General features: G+C 42.1%; 1 protein-coding gene across 2 annotated transcripts in view; it reads right to left on the bottom strand.

Annotated features, from left to right (window-relative positions):
* Nucleotides 1-25,352, bottom strand: part of KCNH5 (potassium voltage-gated channel subfamily H member 5) — a 518,579-nt gene that overhangs the window by 409,519 nt on the left and 83,708 nt on the right. For both annotated transcript variants that reach the window (XM_077464367.1, XM_077464368.1), the window contains exon 2: nucleotides 2,421-2,544. In XM_077464367.1, coding sequence (XP_077320493.1) covers nucleotides 2,421-2,544 — 124 coding nt within the window. The remainder of the gene's footprint in view (nucleotides 1-2,420; nucleotides 2,545-25,352) is intronic.

Below are 25,352 nucleotides of genomic sequence, written 5' to 3'. Positions count from 1 at the left end.
TGTTTTTTTGTTTTTCTGTTTAGCAAAATACCCAGTGGCGATTAAATACCACCAAAAGAAAGCTGGATCAGTCTTGGTACAAGTTTTGTTTTGGTACAGCTTGCATTACCGTGCAAAGTTCGACAGCGATGAAAGCTAAAAAGTGACATGGGCAGGAAGGGGGTGAAAGTGCCCATTATTGAAGTGTTTTCTATACATTAAGGTGAATGACCTTCTCTGCTTCAGGATCCCCTAGCCCCCCCCCCCCACCCCCTTATTCTTACCTGAGCCCAATCCGATCCAGCGATGTGCACAAGAGCAGTGGCACTGGAGGCAGATTGATAGCCAATGGCTCCTGCTGCTGTCAAAAAAAAATGCTGTGACGAGCATTTATTTTATTTTTTTACTGACAAGCCTAGTTTATTTTCCACATCCAATTACAAATGTCAAATGTGAAAATCCACGCATGATGAGAATGCACCAAATTCTGCTTTAAATCAATATGGCCCTAGAGAAATGATTCTACTTTTCTATAGTAGAAGGATATCTGTGTTATAAAAAAATAAAAACATACATAAGACAATCTATTTAAACCTTAGTAGTGGTATGCTGCAATACATCAAAAAGTATTAAACAGTCATATATTGATTGCTCTGCTCTCTTATAAGCAAGTTATCCCTGCTGAGAAACAATAAACACACAGCAAGAAAAAACTGTATGAAACATTGTGCATGCCCCCAAAATGATTGCATTTGATCAGAGCCTCCATGGAAAACATAAAAAGTAATTTGAAGCTTCAGGATCAAATTTAGGAAAAAAAATGTGCTTGCAATTTTTTTCTGCCCCTCTACAAGTAAAATAAGCCAGATAAAGGCTCCTTCGCTTCACTGACAGGACAAGGCAGACAAACCTTGAACAGGAACTATTTCCCTCTTTAACCTTCTTGTCAAAGAGACTTAAGAGCTGTTAGCCAAGTGGAACACGTGCCAATTTGGCACTAATATGCAGAGACCTATATTGATTTGTAGCATACTTAGCTTTGCATCGAATCTGCTCACAGTGCCGGTAATAGATCCTACGTGTACAACTTCCAAATGGAGGGATGCTTTAAAGTGGTTGTCAAGGCTCAAGGTTTTTTACCTTCATGCATTTTACGCATGAAAGTAAAAAACCTTTTGTGCGCAGCAATGTGCACGAGAGCAGTAGCTCTCCCGGGCTCTCTTCCTCTTTATTGGCTGAAACAGCAGCATCAGGAGCCATTGGTTTGCTCTACTGTTAATCACTGCCACTGAGCCAATGAGAAGAGAGAGTGGGGGTGGGGCTGTGCCACACTGTGTGTGTGAAGAGACACTATTGCTATTAGATAATAATAATTAATGATCCGCCCCATGATGATCCGCTCGCTCAGCAGGGATCACTCCATTGCCCCCGCTGAGCCGGCGGCAGACAGGGCGGTCCCGGCACACTGTGCAGGGACCGCCCTGTCAGCTCTCCGTTCTCCTCTATGGGGGATCGGATGAACACGGACTGTCTGTCCGTGTTCATCCGATCCGCTCTGCAGACGGATAGAAAAATAGGATTTTCCTCCGTCTGCAGAATCGGGCAATAGCGGAAGCGGACAATAGCGGTTGTCTGCGGATGTTCATCCGCAGACACCCGCTATCCCATAGGGATGCATGTATGTCCGTATTTCATCTGCAAACGGATGGAGGAAATACGAACATACTGTCCGCATGTGTGAAAGGGGCCTTACAGATGTGTAATCTTTATCCATTTCCTAAAAAGGAGAGATATCTGAAGTACCACCTTCTCCTCACATAACATGACTGACCCAAGGGCAAAATCAAAGATTACATTCAGGAGGGGAAGTCAAAAGGGGCACAGCTGTTACCCCTGCTATATATGGCCTCAATAGGGCTGGAAATTATGGCATAAAATTATTATCTAGATAGAAAAGTGGGAAGCTATCTTCCACTCTTTCATGTGAAAAGGCTGACTGTTGACACAACACCAAAACACCTAGCTTGTTGGACATTACATTCCAAAACCATGGGTATCAATATCATCTTGCCCCTTCCTCCCTGTTCACAAGAGTTTGGAGTATCTCTGTGATAATTTGTATTCGTTTAGCCAAAAGAACGTTTGTGAGGTCAGGCTCTGATGTTGGATGAGAAGACCTGGCTCACAGTCGGCATTCCAATTTATCCAAAAGGGGTTCAATGGGATTGAGATCAGGGCTCTGCACAAGCCACCCAAATTTCTACACTCCAAACTCATGAAACTATGTCTTTATGGAGCTGGTACAGGGGCAAAGTCATGCTGATACTGAAATCCCATCTCCTGACACTACTACAGATCCCTTCAAAACTTAGAAACAGTCATTAATAATGGCCATAAACATGCTTTATACAGTAAGTGTAATTTAGATGACGGATACAAACCTGCATGTACTACTCTTCTGCATGATGTCAGCTCTGTGGAATCCAGAAAGTTTACAGAAACCGTCATTACTATATACTACAGGCCAGTCCACAATCTGTGCATTCCCCAGTAAGAAGCTTGATTCTGGAGAGAGAGGGGGAAAAAAATAACATCAGTATAAATACATTGCGTTTATCGGAAACATAGCCAGGACTTACAAACTGGCATAAACAATCCCGAATCAATAGTTATTATTAGAGCCAAAAGAGGATGGGGCTTTATGGGCTGGCATTTGGCAATGCACCTGCACTGCAGAGCAGCATTCTGAAAAGGGTTAGGTGTGGTTATGCAAGTGATGGAGTGTTTATAAAGTTACATTATAAAATATATATATCAATCCCAGTTGGATGGCCATTGTTACTAAAATCGGTTTTATCGCAGGTGGTCAGTTTTTCTGTCATGGTCTCAATACAATATGATGTTTACCCCAACTACTGAGATCCCCATTCTCTAAATGTACATTTATTACCCTAGGGTAGTGATGGCGAACCTTGGCACCCCAAATGTTTTTGAACTACATTTCCCATGATGCTCATGCACTCTGCAGTGTCGTTGAGCATCATGGGAAATGTAGTTCCAAAACATCTGGGGTGCCAAGGTTCGCCATCACTGCCCTAGGGAATGTCAACCATCTGAACTTTTCTACTTTCTTTATACCCATTTTGCCCAGTATCAGTATATGTAATATAATACTAACAGCAGTGCAGAAAAGATCGGTTTTGATCTTTTGCTATTATCACAGGGGATTGGGGGGGCTTGTTCTGCTTCCATACTGAAATAAGAACTTTCCATATATTTCTCTATCCATACTGTGCTGTCTGTCATCCTGATATAGTTGAGGGGGTCGGAACAGACACAACATTATATGAATTAGTAAATGAGAATTATAGACTAGTGCATGTTTTTCACTGTAAATGTGAAAGACACAAGCTTAAATGTAATTAATTTTAACATGTATAGATTTTTCTAAACTATTTTACACTTTTTTTTTTAATGAACTATATGTTCATACATATATTTATGAATTATGAACATAAATATAGTTATACATACAAAGCATCAATCCCATTTTAGCAGTCTGCTCAAAGACCGTCTTAACAACTTCCATACCGAACACTTTCGCCTCCTTCCTGCCCAGGCCAAATTTCAGCTTTCAGCACCGTCACACTTTGAATGACAAATGTGCGGTCACACAACACTGTACCCATATAAAATTGTTATAATTTTTTTCACACAAATAGAGCTTTCTTTTGGTGGTATTTAATCATCACTGTTTTTTTTTTTTTTTTCTGAGTAAATAAAATTGACTGAAAATTTTGAAAAAAACATGTTTTTCTTTGTATCCGTTATAACATTTTGCAAATAAATCATCTTTTCCCATAAATGTAGTCCAGAATATATTCTGCTACATTTTGTGGTGAAAATAACCCAAATCAGTGTATATTATTTAGTCTGTAGGAAAGTTAAGAGTCTACAAACTATGGTATATATCTGAAAATCGATTAGTGGTGATGTACTGATGGCCTATCCCATTTCTTGAGGAAAATACCAGGACAGTACAAACATTCCCCAAATTACCCCTTTTTGGAAAGTAGAAATGCCAAGGTATTTAGTATTTCACTATTTTTTGAAAATGAAGAAATTAAAAGAAAAAAAATTATCAATTTTTTTTTTTTTTTTTTTACATACTGTCACCAGTGCAGAAAAGCATATTATAATTTTCTTTTTTATGATTTTTTTTAATTTATTCTTTCAATACAGTGTTACCAAAAGTATATTAGTATGGGATTTTTTTGTGTTTTTTTTTTTTAACACGATTGTTTAGACCAGTGAATTAAAAAAAAACATCTATTTTACTGAAAATAAAAGTAAACTATCTGCTAATATGAAAGATCAATAATACTCCTGGTAGCCAATGATCATATAAGGAAACAGGATTCTTTATTTTTTTTTTGCCACAATTGATAACAAGTCTTATTTTCTCAATGCTCATATGTTCTCTACTGACTCATGAGCAGTGGCGGCTGGTGAAGTTTTAGGATGGGGGGGCGCAAGACCCCGCCCATCCACGGTTGACCCCTCCCACTTCTCATAAGCCACACCCAGAATTTGTAGAATGATATTGGCGTGTATCCAGAATTTCATTGTCTGCAAATACAGTAGCTGTGTACAAAGACATACTGTACTAACATTATCTATGTATCCAGAAATACAGGGTTATGTATAGGCATACCTGTGTATAACTGTGTATAGGCGTATCATTGCCCCAGAATTGCAGAGAGCTGTATAGAAACTGTATATATTAAAACAGTAGTGTAACATTGTAGCTGTGTATTCAGAATTACTGAGTTCTATATGTATAGGTGTAACATTATTCAGGATTACAGACTTCTGGATAGACACATCTGTGTGTATATGTGTACCACTACCCAGGATTGCAGAGTGCTGTATAGATATATACTGTGTATTTATAGGTATACCATTATTCAGGATTGCAGACTTCTGTATAGCTATCTATGTATAGATGTGATATTATCCAGGTTTTGCAGACTCACATGGATTGCAGAGTGCTGTATTGATATCTATATGTATAGGTGTACTATTATCCAGGATTGCAGAGTGCTGTATTGATATCTATATGTATAGGTGTAACATAATCCGATATTTCAGAGTTATATATATATATATATATATATATATATGTGTGTGTGTATAGGTGTACCATTATCCAGGATTGCAGAGTGCTGTATATATATATCTATGTATACTATACATAGATATATATACAGCACTCTGCAATCCTGGATAATGGTACACCTATACACACATATATATATATATATAACTCTGAAATATCGGATTATGTTACACCTATACATATAGATATCAATACAGCACTCTGCAATCCTGGATAATAGTACACCTATACATATAGATATCAATACAGCACTCTGCAATCCATGTGAGTCTGCAAAACCTGGATAATATCACATCTATACATAGATAGCTATACAGAAGTCTGCAATCCTGAATAATGGTATACCTATAAATACACAGTATATATCTATACAGCACTCTGCAATCCTGGGTAGTGGTACACATATATACACACAGATATGTCTATCCAGAAGTCTGTAATCCTGAATAATGTTACACATAGGTGTGCTGTTGCTCTCCTGTGGCCATTCCGCCGCAAGGCACATTACAGGGAGGACAGGTCGGAGTGGCCAGGAGATAATTATCTGTTGTATGAGCAGGAACATCCAGGTATTTGTCGCTGGCGCCTGGTCCGGACAATGCAGAGCTCAGACAATAGTCCCATGTATGCCCAGGACCCGCACACACACCCGAAGCCCACTTACCTGACTGTGTGCTCCTCTCCGGTGTTCTCCGCAGCCGCTCCTCTCCTGCACACCGCTCTACTCCTCTTACTTCCTGTTTCCTCTCTCAGGTGAAATGGGAGAGAGAAGACAGGAAGTGACATCTGAGTCAACTCAGATGTCAATCAAACTGCCTGCCCGGCCGTAGTAACACATACTACAGCGCCGGGCGGAAGCTACTCAGCGCTTCAGAAAGCGTCCTGAGGCGGGCTAAACGCCCGCAAATGAAGCGCCACGTCTGCAATCTCATGATTGCATTGGCGTGGCGGTTCCCATAGTGCACTGTGACCGGCGCTCGAGCACAGTGCACTTCCTTAAAGAACTTTTTTTTTTTAAAGGGGCAGTTTTAAAACTTTTTTTTTTTTTTACATATTTTTTTTTTTTTTTTTTTGTGACCACACAGGGGGGGGGGGGGGGCGGCGCCCGGGCGCCCCCTATGGACGGGCCGCCACTGCTCATGAGTGAATTTTAATGTGATACCCACTTTAAACTACATGTAAACCCTAGCTTGAAAGCACTATTTATCATAAACAATCGGCATTTGTTTTTTCTTATGCATTTTTTATTTTTCAAAAAAAAATTTGGGTAAAATACAACAGGAGACATACACATTGCTACATAATGTTGTTTACAATAAATCCAAGCGTATGTTTGACAAAGTATAAACTAACATAAATAAGAGAAATGCAATATTTAGATCTCCTGATACAGTATGTCACAGAATTATGCATGATTAATGTTCCCAAAAACATAGGGGTTGATTTACTAAAACTAGAGAGTGCAAAATCTGGCCCAGAAACCAATCAGCTTCCAGGTTTTTTTGTCAAAGCTTAACTGAACAAGCTAAAGTTAGAAGCTGATTGGCCACCATGCTACCATAGTAAATCAAACCCATAGAATACTCATGTTAACAGTCATACCAATCCTGGAGGTTCAGAAGGTACATAAAGCAAAACCTGATCACGGCCGATTGTTATTCAGTACAATTCTGGTTCACATTTTGATGGATGAATTTATTGGTCTTGATCTCTTGCTCCCTTAATTAAATTCCCAAATAACATATGGACATATGGACATGTGTGACAAGAGTCTAACCACTTGATCTCTGGAAGGTTTTACCCCCTTCATGACCAGACCATTGTTTGCCACTCACCACAGGGTTTTTCTTTTTTTTTATTATATAAAATGAAAAAAGAACAAAGATTTTGAAAAAAAAAAAAAAATGTACTACTATTTGTTATAAAATCAAATCAATTGTCTTCATAAACTCAGCTCAAGATGTACTCTGCTACATGTCTTTAGTAAAAACAAAATCCCAATAAGTGTATATTAAAGAGGAAGTAAACCCTGATGGGTGTTACTTCTTCTTTGTCTCCCTGTAAAGGTAAAGCATAATGGACTACTATGCATTGCATAGTAGCCCATTATGTGACACTTACCTGCAGGAGAAGCCCGCGATGTCCCAGTCTTCCTTGCTAGTAACGAGCGCCCATTCTTCACCCCTCTTCCTTCCGGGGCCGCGAACTCTGGCTCTGTGACTTGCTGGAGTCGTGTGACCTCACTCCTGCATGAGCCGCCTTTGACGGCATGACCCAAGCTAGAAATGGCACAGTGTGCCCTTTCTAACTCCAGCGCATGCGCAGAAGAAATCACCATACAGCGATTTGCAAATATCTCCTAGACCGTGCAGGTCTGGGAGATATTTCAAGCACCTACAGGTAAGCCTTAATTTAGGCTTACCTGTAGGTTAAAGTGGCTGTAAAGGGTTTGCAACCACTTTAATTGGTCCGTTTGAAAATGATGGTGTTTATAAACTATGGTGTATATATATATATATATATATATTGGAATTTACGCAGCTTTTAAGCAGCTCTGATTTTGACTGCCTATCACATTTTTTTTTTAAAAGTGCTAAAATGGCAGGACAGTACTAAGTGTTGGAAGAACAACATGTCATGTAAAGTACTGCATATACACTATATATAGTGTATGCATTATACCTATCTATCCAGCAGGTGGCCCTGTAGTGTGTATCTATGGTAATGTATTTCGAGGAAGTGTTTTCTCTCTAAGTGTATGTAGTTGTATGCTCCTAGTTCCTGTTTCTGTCTATATGATGTAAAGCCATGATAAAGATATTCTCCATAAAAGTAGCCGTTTGCTGTATCCAAGAAGCTTCTATTGCATGATTTCAATATTCTGCATAATAGGTTATGGGCCCAGTCATTGGAGAGGATACCCCCAGCTGCATCCAGGCACTGGGAAGGATACTACAAGTCTGTTCTGACTGTGACCAGGATACGAACTTGGACAGACACTATACTAGTAATGGCAGTGATCAGAGACTTATAGTGTGCTTGTGATAGTGTGGCCGGCAGTCAGGGACTGGCCCTAACTGATACTGAAGCAGGGGGTGCACACACACACCTGTAAACCAGGAAACCTGCAGGCCAGCAGTATATGTACAACTGCTGGTTGGCAAGTGGTTAAACTACCACAAAACAATTAACAGTTCAAATTAACAATGACCATGACAAAAACATACCAAGTAAATAATATAACAACTGCTGGTTACAAGAAGGGGGTCTTAGATTTCTGCTAGTCACATAGGCTTTACTAAATTTCCACCCTTGTCCCCAGCCACACCCCACCGGTTCAAGAACAGCTTCAGAATTGACTATTCATCATTTCCCAAGAAACTGAGCCCCTGTTAAAAAATTGATACCAGTGCCACCACTAAAGCCACCAGTCCTCTTGTACCAGATGTTGAACAGCAGGAGGGCTCAGGCAGCAGGAGAATCGAATGCGGGCTAGAGAGGGGGTGATTGAAGAGGCAGGGGGCAATTACAGTAACCGGCTTCTTCTCCTCTCCCTCCGGCAGGCTTTCAGCTGTCTCAAGGAGACCTGATCAGTTCCTATACTTTCTTCCTCCCCCCGCAACGATCCCCCTCCCCGTGCACCATCCTCTTCCCCTCTGCCTCAAAAGAGGAACATCAAGGGTCTGTTTAGACTCCTGGCATCTCACCAAAGCCCCACCACCAGCAGCATGTTCTTACTCTCTCTCTCTCCTTGCAGCCAACAATATACATGGGTTCTGGAAAGTCTGTTTTTGTCCACGTTGCAAATGGTCAGAAATGTTTCCTCATTCAAAATTCCTATAAACGAAAATGCTTATAAAATGCGATTTACAGCATTTGCACACGGTTACAAGCATTTGGCATTTCAAATGCCACTAAACTACTATCTTGAATTTTTTGCTTTCCAAAAAATTCTTCTAACCTCAACTGCTTCTAAACTACCATAAACGCCTGAGTGTACATGTACACATAAAAGAACATTGAGGAGAGTTTAGGGGCTGCTGAAAAAAATTCCCAAATGCTTCTAAACGTCAGTTTACCAGCTGCAGTGTATATGAGGCCTAAATGAGAAAGGCCATAGGGACTCTTTCTTCCCTTACTGACGTTCCAGAAAGAACTACCAGCAGTTCCTGCAACTCCTCTTTGCCACCTGAGCCTTGACTTCCAATCAGGCAAGGCCTGCAGTTTCTGCTCAGCTAACTCTCTCCTGTGAACTATTCCCCACCCTAGTCATGTGGCACCTTCATTATTTTGGGTCTGTCTTTTTTAATTTTTTCTTGCATCTCAGTTCTGCGTTTTCCCTGTAGCCACTTATTACATACACTCTAGCAATGGTTTCATGGCATTTCTCAGGGGGGATTTACTGATGGTAAAAACAGTGATCCAAGCCATATAATCTGTATTGAAAAGGCCACCTTTAGTCTCCATCTGATACCCGTGTGACTGAAAACCTATGAGCATAATTGGGAGGCCAGAAGAAAGCATTCTAAAGTTTTTTACAGCTTCACAACAACTCTGTGGCTGTTCTTGAATGGGCCAGCCAGAGCCCTGGCTTAAACCCAATTGAGCATCTCTGGAGAGACCTAAAAATGTCTCTACAACCTTTACCATCCAACCTGACAGAACTGGAGAGGATCTGCAAGGAGGAATGGCAGAGGACCCCCAAATCCAGGTGTGAAAAACGTGTTGCATCTTTCCCAAAAAGACTCATGGCTGTATTAGATCAAAAGGGTGCTTCTACTAAATACTGAGCAAAGGGCCTGAATACTTAGGACCATGTGATATTTCAGTATTTTTCTTTTGTAATAAATCTGCAAAAAAGTCAACAATTCTGTGTTTTTCTGTCAACATGGGGTGCTGTGTGAACATTAATGAGGAAAAAAGATTAACTTAAATGATTTTAGTAAATGGCTGCAATATAACAAAGAGAAAAATTTAAGGGTGTCTGAATACTTTCCGTCCCCACTGTATACTTAATAACCCCAATTCCAAAAAAGTTGGGAGTGTTAACTCTGCAAAAAAAAAACAGAATGCAATGATTTTCAAATCCCATAAACCCACATTTTACTTACAAGAGAAAATAGGAAGCATATCAAATGTTTAAACTGAGAAACTGCACAAATTTTAAGAAAAAAAAAAAGGTAATTTTGAAATTGATTGCAGCAACATGTCTCAAAAATGTTGGGACAGGGCCATGTTTAAAAGAAGAGGGGATGCTACACATGGTAAAAACACTCTGTAGATGTCTGAGAACTGAAGAAACCAGTTGCTGTAGTTTTGGAAGAGGAATATGGTCGTATTCTTGCCTGATATAGGATTCTAACTGCTCAAAAGCGCTGAGCCATCTTTGTAAATTTTTTTTGTTTCAAGATGCACCAAATATTATCAATCAGTGAAAGGTCTGGACTGCAGGCAGGCCAGTTAAGCACCCAGATTATTCTACTTCGAAGTCATGCTGTTATCATAGATGCAGTATGTGGTTTAGCATTTTCCTGATGAAATATGCAAGGCCTTCCCTGAAAAAGACATTGGGGGTTATTTACTAAAGGAAAATCCACTTTGCACTGCAAGTGCACTGAAAGTGCACTTGGAAGTAAAGTCACTGTAGATCCGAGGGGTACATGCAAGGAAAATAAAAAACAGCATTTTAGCTTGCACATGATTGGATGATAAAATCAGCATAGCTTCCCCTCATTTCAGATCAACACCCTCTAAATTTAGAGCGACTGCACTTCCAAGGGCACTTTCAGTGCACTTGCAGTGAAAAATGGATTATCCTTTTGTAAATAACCCCCATTGTCTGGATGGGAGCATATGCTGCTCAAAAACCCGGATATAGCTTTGATAGTGCCTTTCTAGATGTGCAAGATGTCCATTCCATACACACGAATGCGCCCCATACCATAAGAGATGCAAGGTTTTGAATGGAGAGCTGATAACAAGCTGGAAGGTCCCTCTCCTCTTTAGTCCATTGAATGAGGAGTCCATGGTTGCCAAAAAGATTGTCACATTTAGATTCGTCTGACCACAGAACAGTTTTTCCACTTTGCAACAGACCATTTTAAAGGAGCTTTGACCCAGAGAAGACAGCAGAGTGTATCTAGTACCTTGAATTTTTGGATGGTACACTGAACCGTGTTTGCAGACCATAATTTTTTAGAAGTATTCCTAAGCCCATGCAGTGATGACCATCACAAAATCATGTCTGTTTTTAATGCAGTGCCGTCTGAGGGCCCGAAGATCATGGGCATCCAATATTGCATTTCCGCCTTGTCCCTTGTGCACAGAGATTTCTCCAGATTCTCAGAAACTTTTGATAGTATGTACTGTAGATGATGATAAATTTAACATCTTTGAAATGTTATATTATGGAACATTATTCTGAAATTGTTTGACAATTTTTTGATGCATCTTTTCACAAATTGGTGAACTTCTGCCCATCTTACGTCTGAGGCACTTTGACTCTCAAAGATGCACTTTTTATATCCAATCATGTTACTGACCTGTTACCAATTAACCTAATTAGTTGCAAAATGTTCGTCCAGCTCTTCCTTGTTAATACTACTTACCTTACCAGCTTCTTGTTGCCCTGTCCAATCTTTATTGAGACATGTTGCTGCCCCCAATTTTAAAATGACCTTATTGTTTTCTTAAAATGGTACAGTTTCTAATTTTAAACATTACATTTTTTTTTATATATATTATGAATAAAATATGGGTTTATGAGATTTGCAACATTGCATGTTGTTTTTATGTAGATTTTACACAGCTTCCTATTTTTTGGGGAATTGAGGTTGTATAAATTAAGATATTTTTCGATGGGACCAGAGTTTATCTGGGTACATTACTAAACACGTAAATACTACCTGGGGCAATACTTCAAAGTTACACAGTACAAGTTACTTGGAAGGAAACTTTAAAGAATATTTTGCTGATGCTATTCACCTGAAAAATCTCAAATCCTCTGCCCAATATTGATATTATTCAAGGTTTGGATGTGTTTGCAGACTTTGCAGGCAATATGTGTTCTGAATAGCCACATGATTAAAACCGAGCTTCAAAGAAGTCACAAAAACGAATAAAAGAAAAAACATCAAACAGAACAAAAGATATATATTAAGGGATTAATTATTATCCCTTTTCTAAATAGAAAAATTGAAAGAATAGTAGAATGCGATAACTATTCAAGCAGGATGATAATATGGATTTTGTGTAAGTAAAAAAGCAAAAAAAGTAAAAAGATGAAAATTAAATATACTGGAATTAAAACAATATTAACAACACTTTGAAATAAAAAGTAAACAGCTTAGGTGTAAAAAAGCATATAGCTCAAAGGCAGTTTAAAGTACATTTTCTAAAAAGCAAGTTAAAATAACTTTTTTACCCAAACATGTTCTTCGTAATATAACTTACATGTGACTTTTAGGTGTTTTCTGAAGGAGGTTATTTGTTTAGCTGTGAAGGGCTAGAAGGTGAATATATTGCCTTACTGGGGATCACTATAATTTTACAGTGATGCGACAAAGCAGTATTGCTTAAATTCCATTTTGACAAAACTTTTTTTTTTCTTTTCTAAAGAATAACTCCACTTTTGCTGAGAAAAAACATTCCCCTCTGGGTGATCTATATACATTACAAGGATTTTAACAAACTTTGTTGCAGATTCCTACCTTTTGTTATTCGGAAGATATCTCTGCATTTGTCTGTGCCCATGTGTCCATGTGAATGTGTATGGGAGTGGTTTCATAATTATCAACCAGCTGCTTCACCTGTAGGGCTCTAATGAGGAAAACTGCAGGTTCTGCATCCCTTTAGATGTGAGTTCCTATTGAGAGTGTCTCACCAAAAATGCATTTTTTTGCAGGGGATACCAAAAATCTGACTTGTATCTTAGTGCAGATGTCTGGTAAAATCTGTAAGCCAATCATACATTCTGTACACATTTTGTGTTACAGAACACCTCCAGGTAGCATTATTGCATTGCATTTTGCAGAAAATTACAGCACTGCAGATTAAAAAGGAGAGGTCATTTTTAATAACATTCAACGGCAATATGACTTGTGTCACAATTGTATATGCTATATTATTTTTTCATTTGCCATTTTTATCCCACAAAAGTGGAGTTACCCTTTAGATTATCACCCTCTGAATCTTAAAGTAGAACTGTAGACACAACTTTTTGTTTTCATTTTGGATAGAGCATGGGTGGATTATAAACCCTGTCAGATTTTTATTTTTAGCCATTCCCATTGTGGAGATTTCCCGTCACTTCCTGACCCATAGCCAATCAGGAAGCAAGAGGAAATCTCTGCAAATTAAGGAAATTCCTCTCAGAACTATATTCCCCATTGGAAAATTTACCCTCTATTACTTTTCTGGGGACAACCTAAAATGTGGCATTTTCTTTTACTTTCACTTACAGTGATAATGATAAACAGGACAAATAGAGTGTCATGGTTATGCAATAGAGTTTGTCTGCTTACCTGTCTCCATGTGTTCATTTCTAGAGACCAGCTGACCCTCACCTGACTGCTTTTATAATCCATCCTCTGGCATGGCTCCACCCTAGCTCCTATCAGAGAACACTATATTAACCTGTGCACTGCTAGCCAACCCTGCTGATCAACCTGTGTGTGTTAGCTTCCTGTTACCTGCCGTGTGCTCTTCTATTGTTTTCCGTTACCGACTTTGGCATGTCCTTGACTATCCCTGTTTGCCTGTGATCCTGACCTTTTGGCGTGTCCCTGACTTTTCCTATCTGCTTGTGGCCCCGACCTTGGCTTTGTCCCTCACCATCCCTATCCTCCTGTTTGCCTACTGTGGGTGTGAGCTGGGGGACCCTGGGGGTCACGACCTGGAGCCAGTTGCAGCCAAGTCCATCCTCACCACTCGAGGCTCTGGTGAACACCTGCTGGCTCTTAGACATTCGCGCCCCAGGGAATCTTACGCTCTAACCCTGGTGGGATCCATCTTGTTGTTCTGGCGGCCCTGCCTTCCTATCACCTTGACCCCCGTCCGCAGCAGTCAGCCGTAGGGTCCACAACCTTGCAGTGCACTCCTAATCCCTACGGGGTGCATCTGTCACCTGGCCTCAAGGTGACCTGACAGAGATGGTGGATCTCTTAATGGGGCCCACAGACAGCAATAAAAACTGACAGGTGTTCTAATCCCTCCCCACTCTATCCAAAAACTAAAAAAAAAAGAGTTTGCCTTTAGTTATACTTTACCGTAAATTCTACAAAAAACTTCCATACTGCTCTGTTCAGCCTCAGAAATGGAAAGAAAATTAAATGGGTGATTTATGCATTTCTGGTGTCATAGCTTACACAGGGCTACAGACTTCCCGATTAGCCCAGAGTCACATGCTCTTCCATAAACTTTAAAGCGGAGCTCCAGGCTCCTTCAGAAAAAAATTAAAAGCCAGCAGCTACAAATACTTTAGCTGCTGACTTTTAATATTAGGAAACGTACCCGTCCACAATCCAGCGGTGTCTTCACCCAAGCTCATTTTTCAATTGGCTTTCGGGTGCTGCTGCCACCATCTAGGCTAAGGGAAACCAGCAGTAAAGCCTTGTGACTTTCGCAGCTCCCCACTGCACATACGTGAAGTTCGCTACACTTTGTGAATAGCCTGGCAATGAGGGAAAGCAGGAGTGGCGCTGAACATCCAGGTGAGTTCACCACGGCGAACTGGCCCAGAAGTGGGAGCGGATACCTGTAAAACCAGGTGCCTGTTTCCCCCCGAACGGTGCCAAATGTGGCAATGGGGGGGGGGGGGGGCAGACAAGCGTGGAGCTGGGTAGAGCAGGGGGGAGCTCTACCTTAACATGCTCTCACACATTCATACATAAACTTTCAATACATGGCAAACGATTACCAGGACACTATGAATTACCCAGTAACTGCCTGCATTTTGGCTAACTCTGATAGAAACCTTAAATGCAGACATCCAATAAGGATGAGTAACTGCTTTGACTCATTCACTTGTGTAAATTTCAGCTTGAGTTATCAAACTCTGTAAACACTGAAATTAGTAGAAAAAGATTTGAAAACATGTTTCCCCGCACATTCCCTGCTCAATAAAAAAATACTAAATATGCAGCATTTCATGAATACCTAATGAAAAAAGGAGGAAAAAAAAGAAAATGAAATGGATTTTATTCATTCATTTAGAATTATCTCTGACCATAAATCAGGGAAATATAAACAAAACCACTATCACTTCCTTTAAAAATGCAAGCACTTTTTACTGTATATTTCAGGCTTTTCAGTCAAAGCAATCATCTGTCATTTTTCATGAAGTTATAAAAAGTGAAATGTGTCGACTATGGCTTATTCACAATTGGTTTGCACTGCCTTATAAAATACATTGTGTTTAGTGACTTACATCACAATGCTCCTGTACTTTATACCTTTATGTTGATTTTTAATTCCTTTTCCTTCATGGTTTTTATCTCATACTAAACAATGCATTGATATTACGTTGGTGGACTGGTGAGAGGGACAGGGATAGAGATGATGCTCCTAAAGCGGATCTGACAAATGTCAACGTGTCTGCAAGCAAATTAGCAGTTCTTGCTTTGAATGCGCTTTCTTGGGTTTAAATGTGTCAAGCTATTGATTTAAATGAAGTTCATTCTATGAGGAACTCTCCGGCGTGCCTTGATCATACTGAAGAACAGTCCTCAAGTGTCTTTGGCACAGAGTAAATAGAGAACATTTGAAGGAACAAGGAGATTATTAGTGCAATTTGGCAGGTTGTCTAATCAAATAAAGATACAGAAAGCCTATTTAATTCTGAAATATTTGTATACGGATATTAGACAATATAAAGGAACAGAGACAATTTCCTCAACACCCATTGTTATAATATAATCTCATGAGAAAGACAAAAAATGTTAGATTAATGTACATTTTTTCTTTTAAAACAAAAGCTCCATCTTTCGTAGGGTAGTTACCATGCCCACAAACCCTTAAAGCGGGATTCCACCCTAAAGTGGAACCTCCGCTGATCGGATCCCTCCCCCCCTCCGGTGTCACAATTGACATCTTTCAGGGGGGAGGGGGGTGGAGATACCTGTCAAAGACAGGTATTTTCACCCACTTCCGGGCATAGACTCCGTGGGAGTCTACGCCATTTCCTGCCCTGCCGCGCTGTCTGTTGGGACACACACGGGTCCCAGTGACAGCGCGGAGATTTCCTATTGCGCGGCGCGGCTCGCGCATGCGCAGTAGGGAACCGGGAAGTGAAGCCGATTCGCTTCACTTCCTGATTCCCTCACCTAGAATGGTGACTGCAGCAGCCGAGAGCCGAGCGATCGATCGGCCTCGGCTGCCGGCATCGCTGGAACCCGGGACAGGTGAGTGTCCATTTATTAAAAGTCAGCAGCTGTAGTATTTATAGCTGCTGGCTTTTAATAATTTTTTTTTGGGTGGAATCCCTCTTTAACCTGAACCTACAATGTGCACCATATACTCAGTTTTCCTTTGTTCTGCCATGAGCAGAAACTGTCTTGATTTTGGAGGTGGGTGAGCAGCACTTTGTGATAATAGGAAGTGGAAATCTCCAGCTAGCTGAAAAATGATGATCACTTTAGTGTATGACATGGTTTATGTAAGTTTAAAGTGGTTGTAAACCCTTACAACACACTTTGACCTACAGGCAAGCCTAGATTAAGGCTTACCTGTAGGTCCAAGAAATATCTCCTAAACCTACACGGTTTAGGAGATATTTGCGGAAAGACAGGCACCGTAGACAGCGGTGCGCAGGCGCACTGTTCAGCACCTTTGGCCATCTTGAATGACCAGCCCAAGGTGACATTCATCACGGGGCTGAGGCATGCTAAAGAAGTTTTCAAATGGGAAAAGTAGGAAGCTTTTATTGCAGAAAAGACATAGCGGGGGAGATTTGCTAAAACTGGAGCACCTAAAATTGCCAATCAGCTCTTATGCCGCGTACACATGGTCGGAACGTCGGCCAGCAAAAGACCGATGAGAGCTTTTCGTCAGAAAATGCGACTGTGTGTATGCTCCATCGGAATTTTGCTGGCCAAATTTCCGCCAGCAAAAGGTTCTCAATTTTTCCGACGTCCGTTTAGCAGCAGCAGTGTACATGAGGTCTTAAAGTGTAACTAAACTTACAACATTAAAGTCAGTCAGTATATGCCGTATAGCATGCTTGTTATACTCACTGTGGAACCTAATGGGTTGATCCACATTGTGTATAAATGTGGTTTGCCATTCTGCTCTGATCCTCCCCTTCTTCCGCTGTCCCCAATCCATCTGCTGATAGTACAGAGCCTTGGGGGGCACTCTGCACATGCTGTTTGGGGTGTACTGCTAGAGAGTATTTTTTTTCTTGGGAGAGTGCATGTGATCAGAACAGGGCCAATCAGCATTGTCCAGACAGAGGACCAGGGGTCCTGCAGCCTCATAGGACAGTCAGAGCAGAATTAAAACCCTTCCTACAAACTTTAACCAGACACTGATAGAAGTCACAAGACTGCCATTTACTGCTGATAAAAGGTATTTAGCAATTTATATTTACTAAAATAATTGCATTTCCATGTTCTGTGTACTCTGGGAGACCACATATAGTGAATGCAGGGTCCTGGGTTTAGTAACACAACTACACAGTAACTACAACCTATTCAATTAAGCTTTAAAAATAAAAAAGCGTTGATGGGTTGGGTGGGCGTTTCATTCGACCCACACATCTCATGGATGGGTAGTCTCGATCCTGGTCGCCAAGTCCATCCACTTTGAATTATGTGAAATGTTGGTTGACCCACAGGGGCATTATGTTTTTCTAACAGTGAAACTCTATGGAGAGCCCCTCTTACTACTAGCCTTCTACATTCCCACCAGATTCTCCAGACTCATTGCTACCTTTCAGCTGATTGATACCTGGAGATATATATATACCCCTCCACTAGAACCTATGCCTGTTTTTGAGCCACCAACAATACAATGTCTCGTAAAGACTTAATTTTGATCTCGAAGGCTCTCACGCCCAGATTGAAGGAAGCAGCCTTCTGCCCTAGACTTCTTTCTGACCATAGTCACTACTGGATTACCCTCAGTGTACCCATTGATAGGCCGCCTAGAACCTGGCACCTAAACCCGTTCTGGTTCTCCCTACTGCCAGAGGATGATGAGCTAATGAATAACTGGAAACTTTACTTTTTAGAGAACGATCACTCTGCCTCGCCTTCTGCAATATGGAACTCTTAAGTTGCACGTACATACATTCCTGATCTCTCGCATTAATAAACTAAAGGCTGACTCTGCTGCTGCCTCAGACAAGGCGATAGCAGAACTATCCTCTACTGAGCAACTGTTCACATCTAATCCCTCCCCAGCTCAGGCAGATCTCCTCAAGCTGCAAACTAGAGTAGTTTACCAACTTCAATATGAGATGGCTAGACACAAACTCTTTTTCTCTACACAAGAGATGTTTGAGCATGTCGAAATGCAGGCAAATTACTTGCATATCTAGTCCACAGTGAAGACAGACCACCAGTTGTCATTTTATTGTGGGGTCCTAGAGGAGAGAAGATTACAGATCCATCCTCAGTTCCTGACGCTGAAACCCAAATGAATACGTTCTTTGAGGGAATTACTTTTCCACAACTAAAGGGCAGCCAAACAGATATGTTATTGTATGGAAAAAACGGCGTGGGGGTCCCCCCAAAGTCCATAGCAGGCCCTTATCCAAGCACGCAGCCCGGCCAGTCAGGAAAGGGGGTGGGGACGAGTGAGCACCTCCCCTCCTGAGCCATACCAGGCCACGTGCCCTCAACACCTTGTCTCCATGTTGATGAGGACAAGGGCCTCTTCCCGACAACCCTGGCCGTTGGTTGTCGGGGTCTGCGGGCGGGGGGCTTATCAGAATCCGGGAGACCCCATTAATAATGAATCAAATGTTCTTGCTATATCTAGGGTCACCACCCTAGATGGTGGACAGAAGACCGGGCCAACGCTAGTAAAAGAGCTGGAAGAAGAAAGCGGGAGGACCGGCAAGAAGACCCCGAAGTTGGAAGAAGACCCCCGGGCAGCGGCGGCGAAGGAGAAAGCTGGGCTCCTCCACTAGTAAAAGAGCTAGCAGAAGATAGCGGAGGAGTCCAGTGAGAAGACCCCTGAAGACGGAAGAAGAGAAGACCCCCGGAGCTGTCTAATAAAGTATTTTAAAAACCTGTATTGTGTTTTTTATGTACACTTTTTTCCCCGGGTGAATGGGTAGGGGTACAACGTACCCCATACTCATTCACATAGGGTAGGGGGCTGGAACCTGGGGGCCCCCTTATTAAAGGGGGCTCCCGGATTCTGATAAGCCCCCCGCCCGCAGACCCCAACAACCAGGGTTGTCGGGAAGAGGCCCTTGTCCTCATCAACATGGGGACAAGGTGCTTTGGGGTGGGGGGCCCTGCCCAGCCCAGTACCATAACCTCATCCTGCCCCTGCTCAGCCCTTCTCATGCACACACAGTGGGGGCAGGCAGGCCACACCTTGAGTTACCAGCTGAAAGTGTGGGCTTGTATGGTGAATCTGAAAGTCAGAGAGTTCATCCAGCCCAGGCCGGGCCCTCTGAGTTTTCTCTTTAACCTCTAGGGATCCACGCTATAGCCAAATGACGGCTACAGCGCGGACCTGCTTTGCCGGGACTACGTCTATTGACGTTGTCCCGTGCACGAGCGGCCTGCGCGCACACTGAGGGGCGCGCGCGGCGCGCTCTGTGATCAGCGAGTCTATGAGATTTGTCTGATCATAGATCGGAGCAAGGGGTCGATCCCGACCCCTTACCACGTGATCAGCTGTCAGCCAATGACAGCTGATCATGTGATCACAACAGAGCCGGTAATCGGCTATTTTTCCTCCTCGCGCTGTCAAAAATCTGATGACCGGCGGTCATGAGAGGGACTTCAGTCCCGATCACGGCCAGATCATCAGTGCCCACCTGCCCCCTGCCAGTGCCACCTAAGTAGGGGAAAAAGTGAAACTCATCAGTGCCACCCATTAGTGCCCACAGTGCCACCTATTAGTGCCCAAAGTGCCACCTATCAGTGCCCACAATCTGCCACAAAAACAGTGCTGCACCTCAGTGCCACATATCCGTGCCCATCAGTGTCATCTACCAGTGCCCATCAGTGCCGCCCATCAGTGCCCAGCAGTGCCGCCCATCAGTGCCCAGCAGTGCCGCTCATCAGTGCCACCTATCAGTGCCACCTATCAGTGCCCATCAGTCCCATCTATCAGTGGTACCCATCAGTGCCCATCCGTGCCACCCATCCGTGCCATCTTATCTGTGCCCATCTTTGCCCATCAGTGCCGCCTTATCTGTGCCTATCGGTGCCACCTTATCTGTGCCTATTAGTGCCACCTTACCTGTGCCTATGAGTGCCCAACAGTGCAGCCTATCAGTGCCCACCAGTGCCGCCACATCAGCGCATTTCAATGAAGGAGAAAAATTACCTGTTTGCAAAATTTTATAACAAACTATTAAACATGATTTTTTATTTTTTTTATTTTGCATCTTTTTTTGTTTGTTTAGCAAAAAATAAAACTCCCAGCTGTAATTAAATACCACGAAAAAAAAGCTCTATTTGTGGGGAAAAAAATGATAAAAATTTTATTTGGGAACAGTGTAGTATGGCCGCGCAATTGTCATTCAAAGTGCATTAGTGCTGAAAGCTGAAAATTGGTCTGGGCAGGAGGGGGGTTTAAGTGCCCAGTAAGCAAGTGGTTAATATAAAAGCCCACCGCTTTCACCACGCAGCTCAGAGTGTGGCCTGCCTGCCCCCACTGTGTGTGCACAAGCAGCCAAAAGCAGGAGAGAGAGAGCCACCATACAGCAATGATATCTTGGCACACGTTAGAAGTAGTGGATGGAAGTGCGGGGCCCCAGGTCAACTTTTGCATCTGGGCCCACATGCATCAAGCTATGCCTCTGCCTCTAGTACAAAGATAACCTTAGGCTGCCTTTCATGCACCACTTGCTCTACATCTACCTATGAAGTGTCAATAATTGTTATTTATATTTAGCAAACAAATAGCCATTTAGGCCAATATTTGGGTGAAAATGTTTAAAGTACACCTGTCACAAGCTAAATTTAACTCCTGTACTATGCGACAGATTCCTTGAGTATTTCATGACACAAATTAAAATACAATAGTTTGGAGAGCTCAAAACTCCCTGTTCATCTGAGCATGTGTGCTAGCAGTAAGATCCGATGTATACTGGACAATGGCCATAAAACCAAAACGGATATTTCAAATTAATCTGGGTCACCAAACTGAGTGACCCCAATTATTCTGAGTTTTCAGTTTTTTTTTGCATCTGTTGTTCAGAAGGGTCAAATTGTGGCAAGCGGGGGTAGAAAATGCTCTGAATTCAATGGGAATAAACAATGCCTTAGGTTTTGTGGTCAGTAGGAGTAAATAAATTACATAGTGCCTGTGGTCATTAGGAGAAGAAATAGTGCCCATCATTAGTGCCAGTGAGAAGAATACTGCTCTGTTATTGATGTCAATGGGAAGAATGGTGCCCGTGGAAGGAATAGTGCCCCATCATTAAGGTCAGTGGGAGGAATAGTGCCCCATAATTCATGTCAGTGGGAGGAATGGTGCCCCATCATTGGTCTCAGTAGTGCTTAGTACCAGTGGGAGGAATAGTACCCCGGGACTGAGTAAAAGCTAGCAAAGGGCCACATTCAGGATCAGTTTGGAAACCACTGCTCTACAGACGATTTCAAAGACTCTGTGGGATACCTTAGTTGACATTAAGCTGCCTCTAGCAGTTTGACTCTGACCTCTGCCTTTGTCTACTCTATGGTCCAGCGCTCCACCAACCCATATCATGTTCATTCCAGAGGAAAACAGCAGACAGAGCCTTACTGTTCAACACTAAAGCAACCAACAACATTAATAAAGCATATTCCATTATTATTATTATTATACAGGCTTTATATAGCGCCAACAGTTTGCGCAGCTCTTTATAACATGAGGGCAGACATTACAGTTACATTACAATTTGGTACAAGAGGAATCAGAGGGCCCTGCTTGTAAGAGCTTACAATCTAAAAAGGAAGGGTCAATTGAGACAAAAGGTAATAGCTGTGGGGGGATGAGCTGATGAAGGAAGTAAAAACAGTGTTACTTAGGAGGAGGATAGGCTTCTTTAAAGAGAAGGGTTTTCAGGGAATGCCTAAAGATGGATAGATTAGAGGACAGTCGGACAGATTGGGGTAGGGAGTTCCAAAGGATGGGAGAAGCTCTGGAGAAATCCTGGAGGCGAGCATGGGAGGAGGTGACAAGGGAGCTAGAGAGCAGGAGGTCTTGGGATGACCGAAGAGAGCGGCTTGGTTGGTATTTTGGGACTAGGTTAGTGATGTAACTAGGGGCAGAGTTATGGATGGCTTTGTAAATTATTGTTAGTACTTTGAATTTTATTCGTTGGGTGAGTGGAAGGCAGTGGAGGGATTGGCAGAGAGGGGTGGAGGACACAGAGTGGCTGGTAAGGTGGATGAGTCTGGCAGCGGCATTCATCATGGACTGAAGGGGGGATAGTCTATGTAAGGGTAATCCAATGAGGAGGGAGTTTCAATAGTTGAGGCGAGAGATGACCAGAGAGTGAATTAGAAGCTTGGTGGTGTCATTAGTTAAAAAGGGGCGCATTCTGGAAATGTTGCGGAGGCTAAGGTGGCATGATTTGGACAGGGATTGTATGTGGGCCTGAAAGGACAGTTCAGAGTCTAAGGTTACCCCTAGAACCCTGGCATGCGGGGACGAACCGATAGATGTGCCATTGATCTTGACAGAGAAGTCAGGGGAAGGGGCCTTTGAGGGAGGAAATATTAAGAGCTCGGTTTTAGATAGATTACGTTTGAATAAATGGTTTGACATCCAGGCGGATACGTCTGTTAGTAGATCAGTAATGCGTGAGGAGATTAATGGGGTGAGCTGAGGGGTAGAGAGATAGATTTGGGTGTCATCAGCATATAAATGGTAGTGAAAGCCATGGGGTGCTATCAGCTGACCCAGGGAGGACGTGTAGATTAAGAATAGTAGAGGTCCAATGTCAGAACCTTGGGGGACCCCAACGGAAAGGGGAGTTGGAGAAGAGGAAGTGGAGTTGTAAGTGACACTGAAGGTGCGATGAGATTCAAACCAACGGAGAGTGCAGCCATGGAGACCAAGCAAATTGAGTTTTTTGAGGTGGAGGGGTGGTCAACTGTATCAAAGGCAGCAGAAAAGTATTCCATGCAGTCATGCAACAGAATTGGACCATTGTGAGCTGTGAAAGCAGTAGTCTTCTCTGCTCCAATATGTCATACCCGCTGTGAATCAGAGCTACAGCCCTCCACTCAGCGGGAAGGGTAAATGTTGCCGATTGGAGGGCTCTAGTGCTGACTCAGTATAATTTATATCTTCATTATTTCAAGTTTTGATTATATAATAGAAAATAATCCACAACTACAAATACCAACTTTCATAAACCGATCTGGCAACCAAGCTGCAATTAGGCCTATACATTGAAAAACAGTTATCTTGTTAAACATACTATGAAACTATGATAATTGGAGCTCACAATAAACTTCTGTTCTATTGTTTAGCATGACCAAAGTGCTCAAGGGCTTAATCAGACAATATTAACCGTCTCCCTTCATCGATCTGCCCCCTCTTTACGCAAACTGCTAACTAAATTGTCTTGTTACAGAATTATTAAGCCAAATGGTTATTTCTATTCAATAGAGAAATTAACTATAACAGCATTTTGGCTTCACTTTTAACTATCTGATTAGAAACAAAGTGGAATATTTTTTCCTGTGTATTCCCTTGTGTAATGTATACAGTGATCAATCATAGCTTTATAACCACCCACCTTATAGGGAGTAGGTCTCTCTTTTGGCACCAAAACAGCCCCGACCCATCGAGGCATAAACACTAGTCGTGGTATCTGGCATCAAGCCATCAGTAGCAGATCCTTAATATCCTGCAAGTTGTGAGGCAAGTCAGCCATGGATCAGACTAGTTTTTTCAATACATCTCACAGACGCTCAATTGGATTGAGATCTGGAGAATTTGGAGACCAAGTTAACGCCTTAAACTCGTTGTGTACCTCAAACCATCCTTGAACCATTTTTGCAGTGTGACAGGGAGCATTGTCATTCTGAAATAGACTGCCATCAGGGAATACCTTTTCCATTAAGGGGTGGAGTTGGTCATTTGGTCGGCTACAATGTTTAGGTAGGTGGTATGTATGAAGTAACAGCCACATGAATTGCAGAACCCAAGGTTTCTCAGAAGAACATTGCCCAAAGCATCACACTGGCTCTGCCAGCTTGCCTAGTTTACATACTGGTGCTACTTCTTTCCCAGGTAAGTGATACACACGCCCCCTGCCATCCACGTAATGTGTAAGAGAATGTGATTCATCAGACCAAGCCACCTTCTTCCACTGATCCTTGGCTCAGTTCTGATACACATGTGCCCTTTGTAGGTAGGAGTACCCTGAATGGTCTACAGCTACGCTGCCCCAGCAAACTGCAGTGCCCATATTTTCTGTTTTTAACACATCAGCTTTAGGGACAACATGTTTTCTTGTTGCCCAATATGTCCCACCAACTTTCAGATGCCATTTAAAAGAGATAATTAAATTAATAACATTGATCTGTAGGTGGCCATTAAGTTATGGCTGATCATTGTACTGTATATTTTATTGGTTATGAAAGCTGTGAACTTACTAAATGAGCCCACACAATGTTTAAGGAGGCCCTATAGCAGCACTAATAATGAATGGATCTTTGTGCCTTTCTAATCTCCATCTCATTGGCAATTCCTCTAGGTACATGTGCAACGCTACCCCCTCAGGAGCCAGTGTATTCTGTGTACCCTGTTTACTACTGAACCCTGAAAGGATAAACATTTACACACTGATGATATAAAGGTTTTGCTTTTATTAATGTCACGTAAATGGAAAACTGTGCAAAAGAAACAAACAATCGGCGCAGTCTTCCAAATGGCAAAAAAAGGCAACATAACACAATACAGTACCACTTTAAGCCACTTCTACCCATCTTGCAGGACTGAAGATTTAAACCTAAGCTTCCAAACCAAGAAATTTTTCCCCAGTGATTGGATGAGATAAGCAGAAGCA

This window comes from Lithobates pipiens, unplaced genomic scaffold (genome assembly GCF_037356315.1).
Source record: "Lithobates pipiens isolate NorthernLeopardFrog02 unplaced genomic scaffold, aLitPip1_a1.2 Scaffold_30, whole genome shotgun sequence".
Taxonomy (NCBI): domain Eukaryota; kingdom Metazoa; phylum Chordata; class Amphibia; order Anura; family Ranidae; genus Lithobates; species Lithobates pipiens.
Note: the sequence above shows the minus strand (reverse complement) of the source record. Positions and strands in the feature narration are given on the sequence as shown.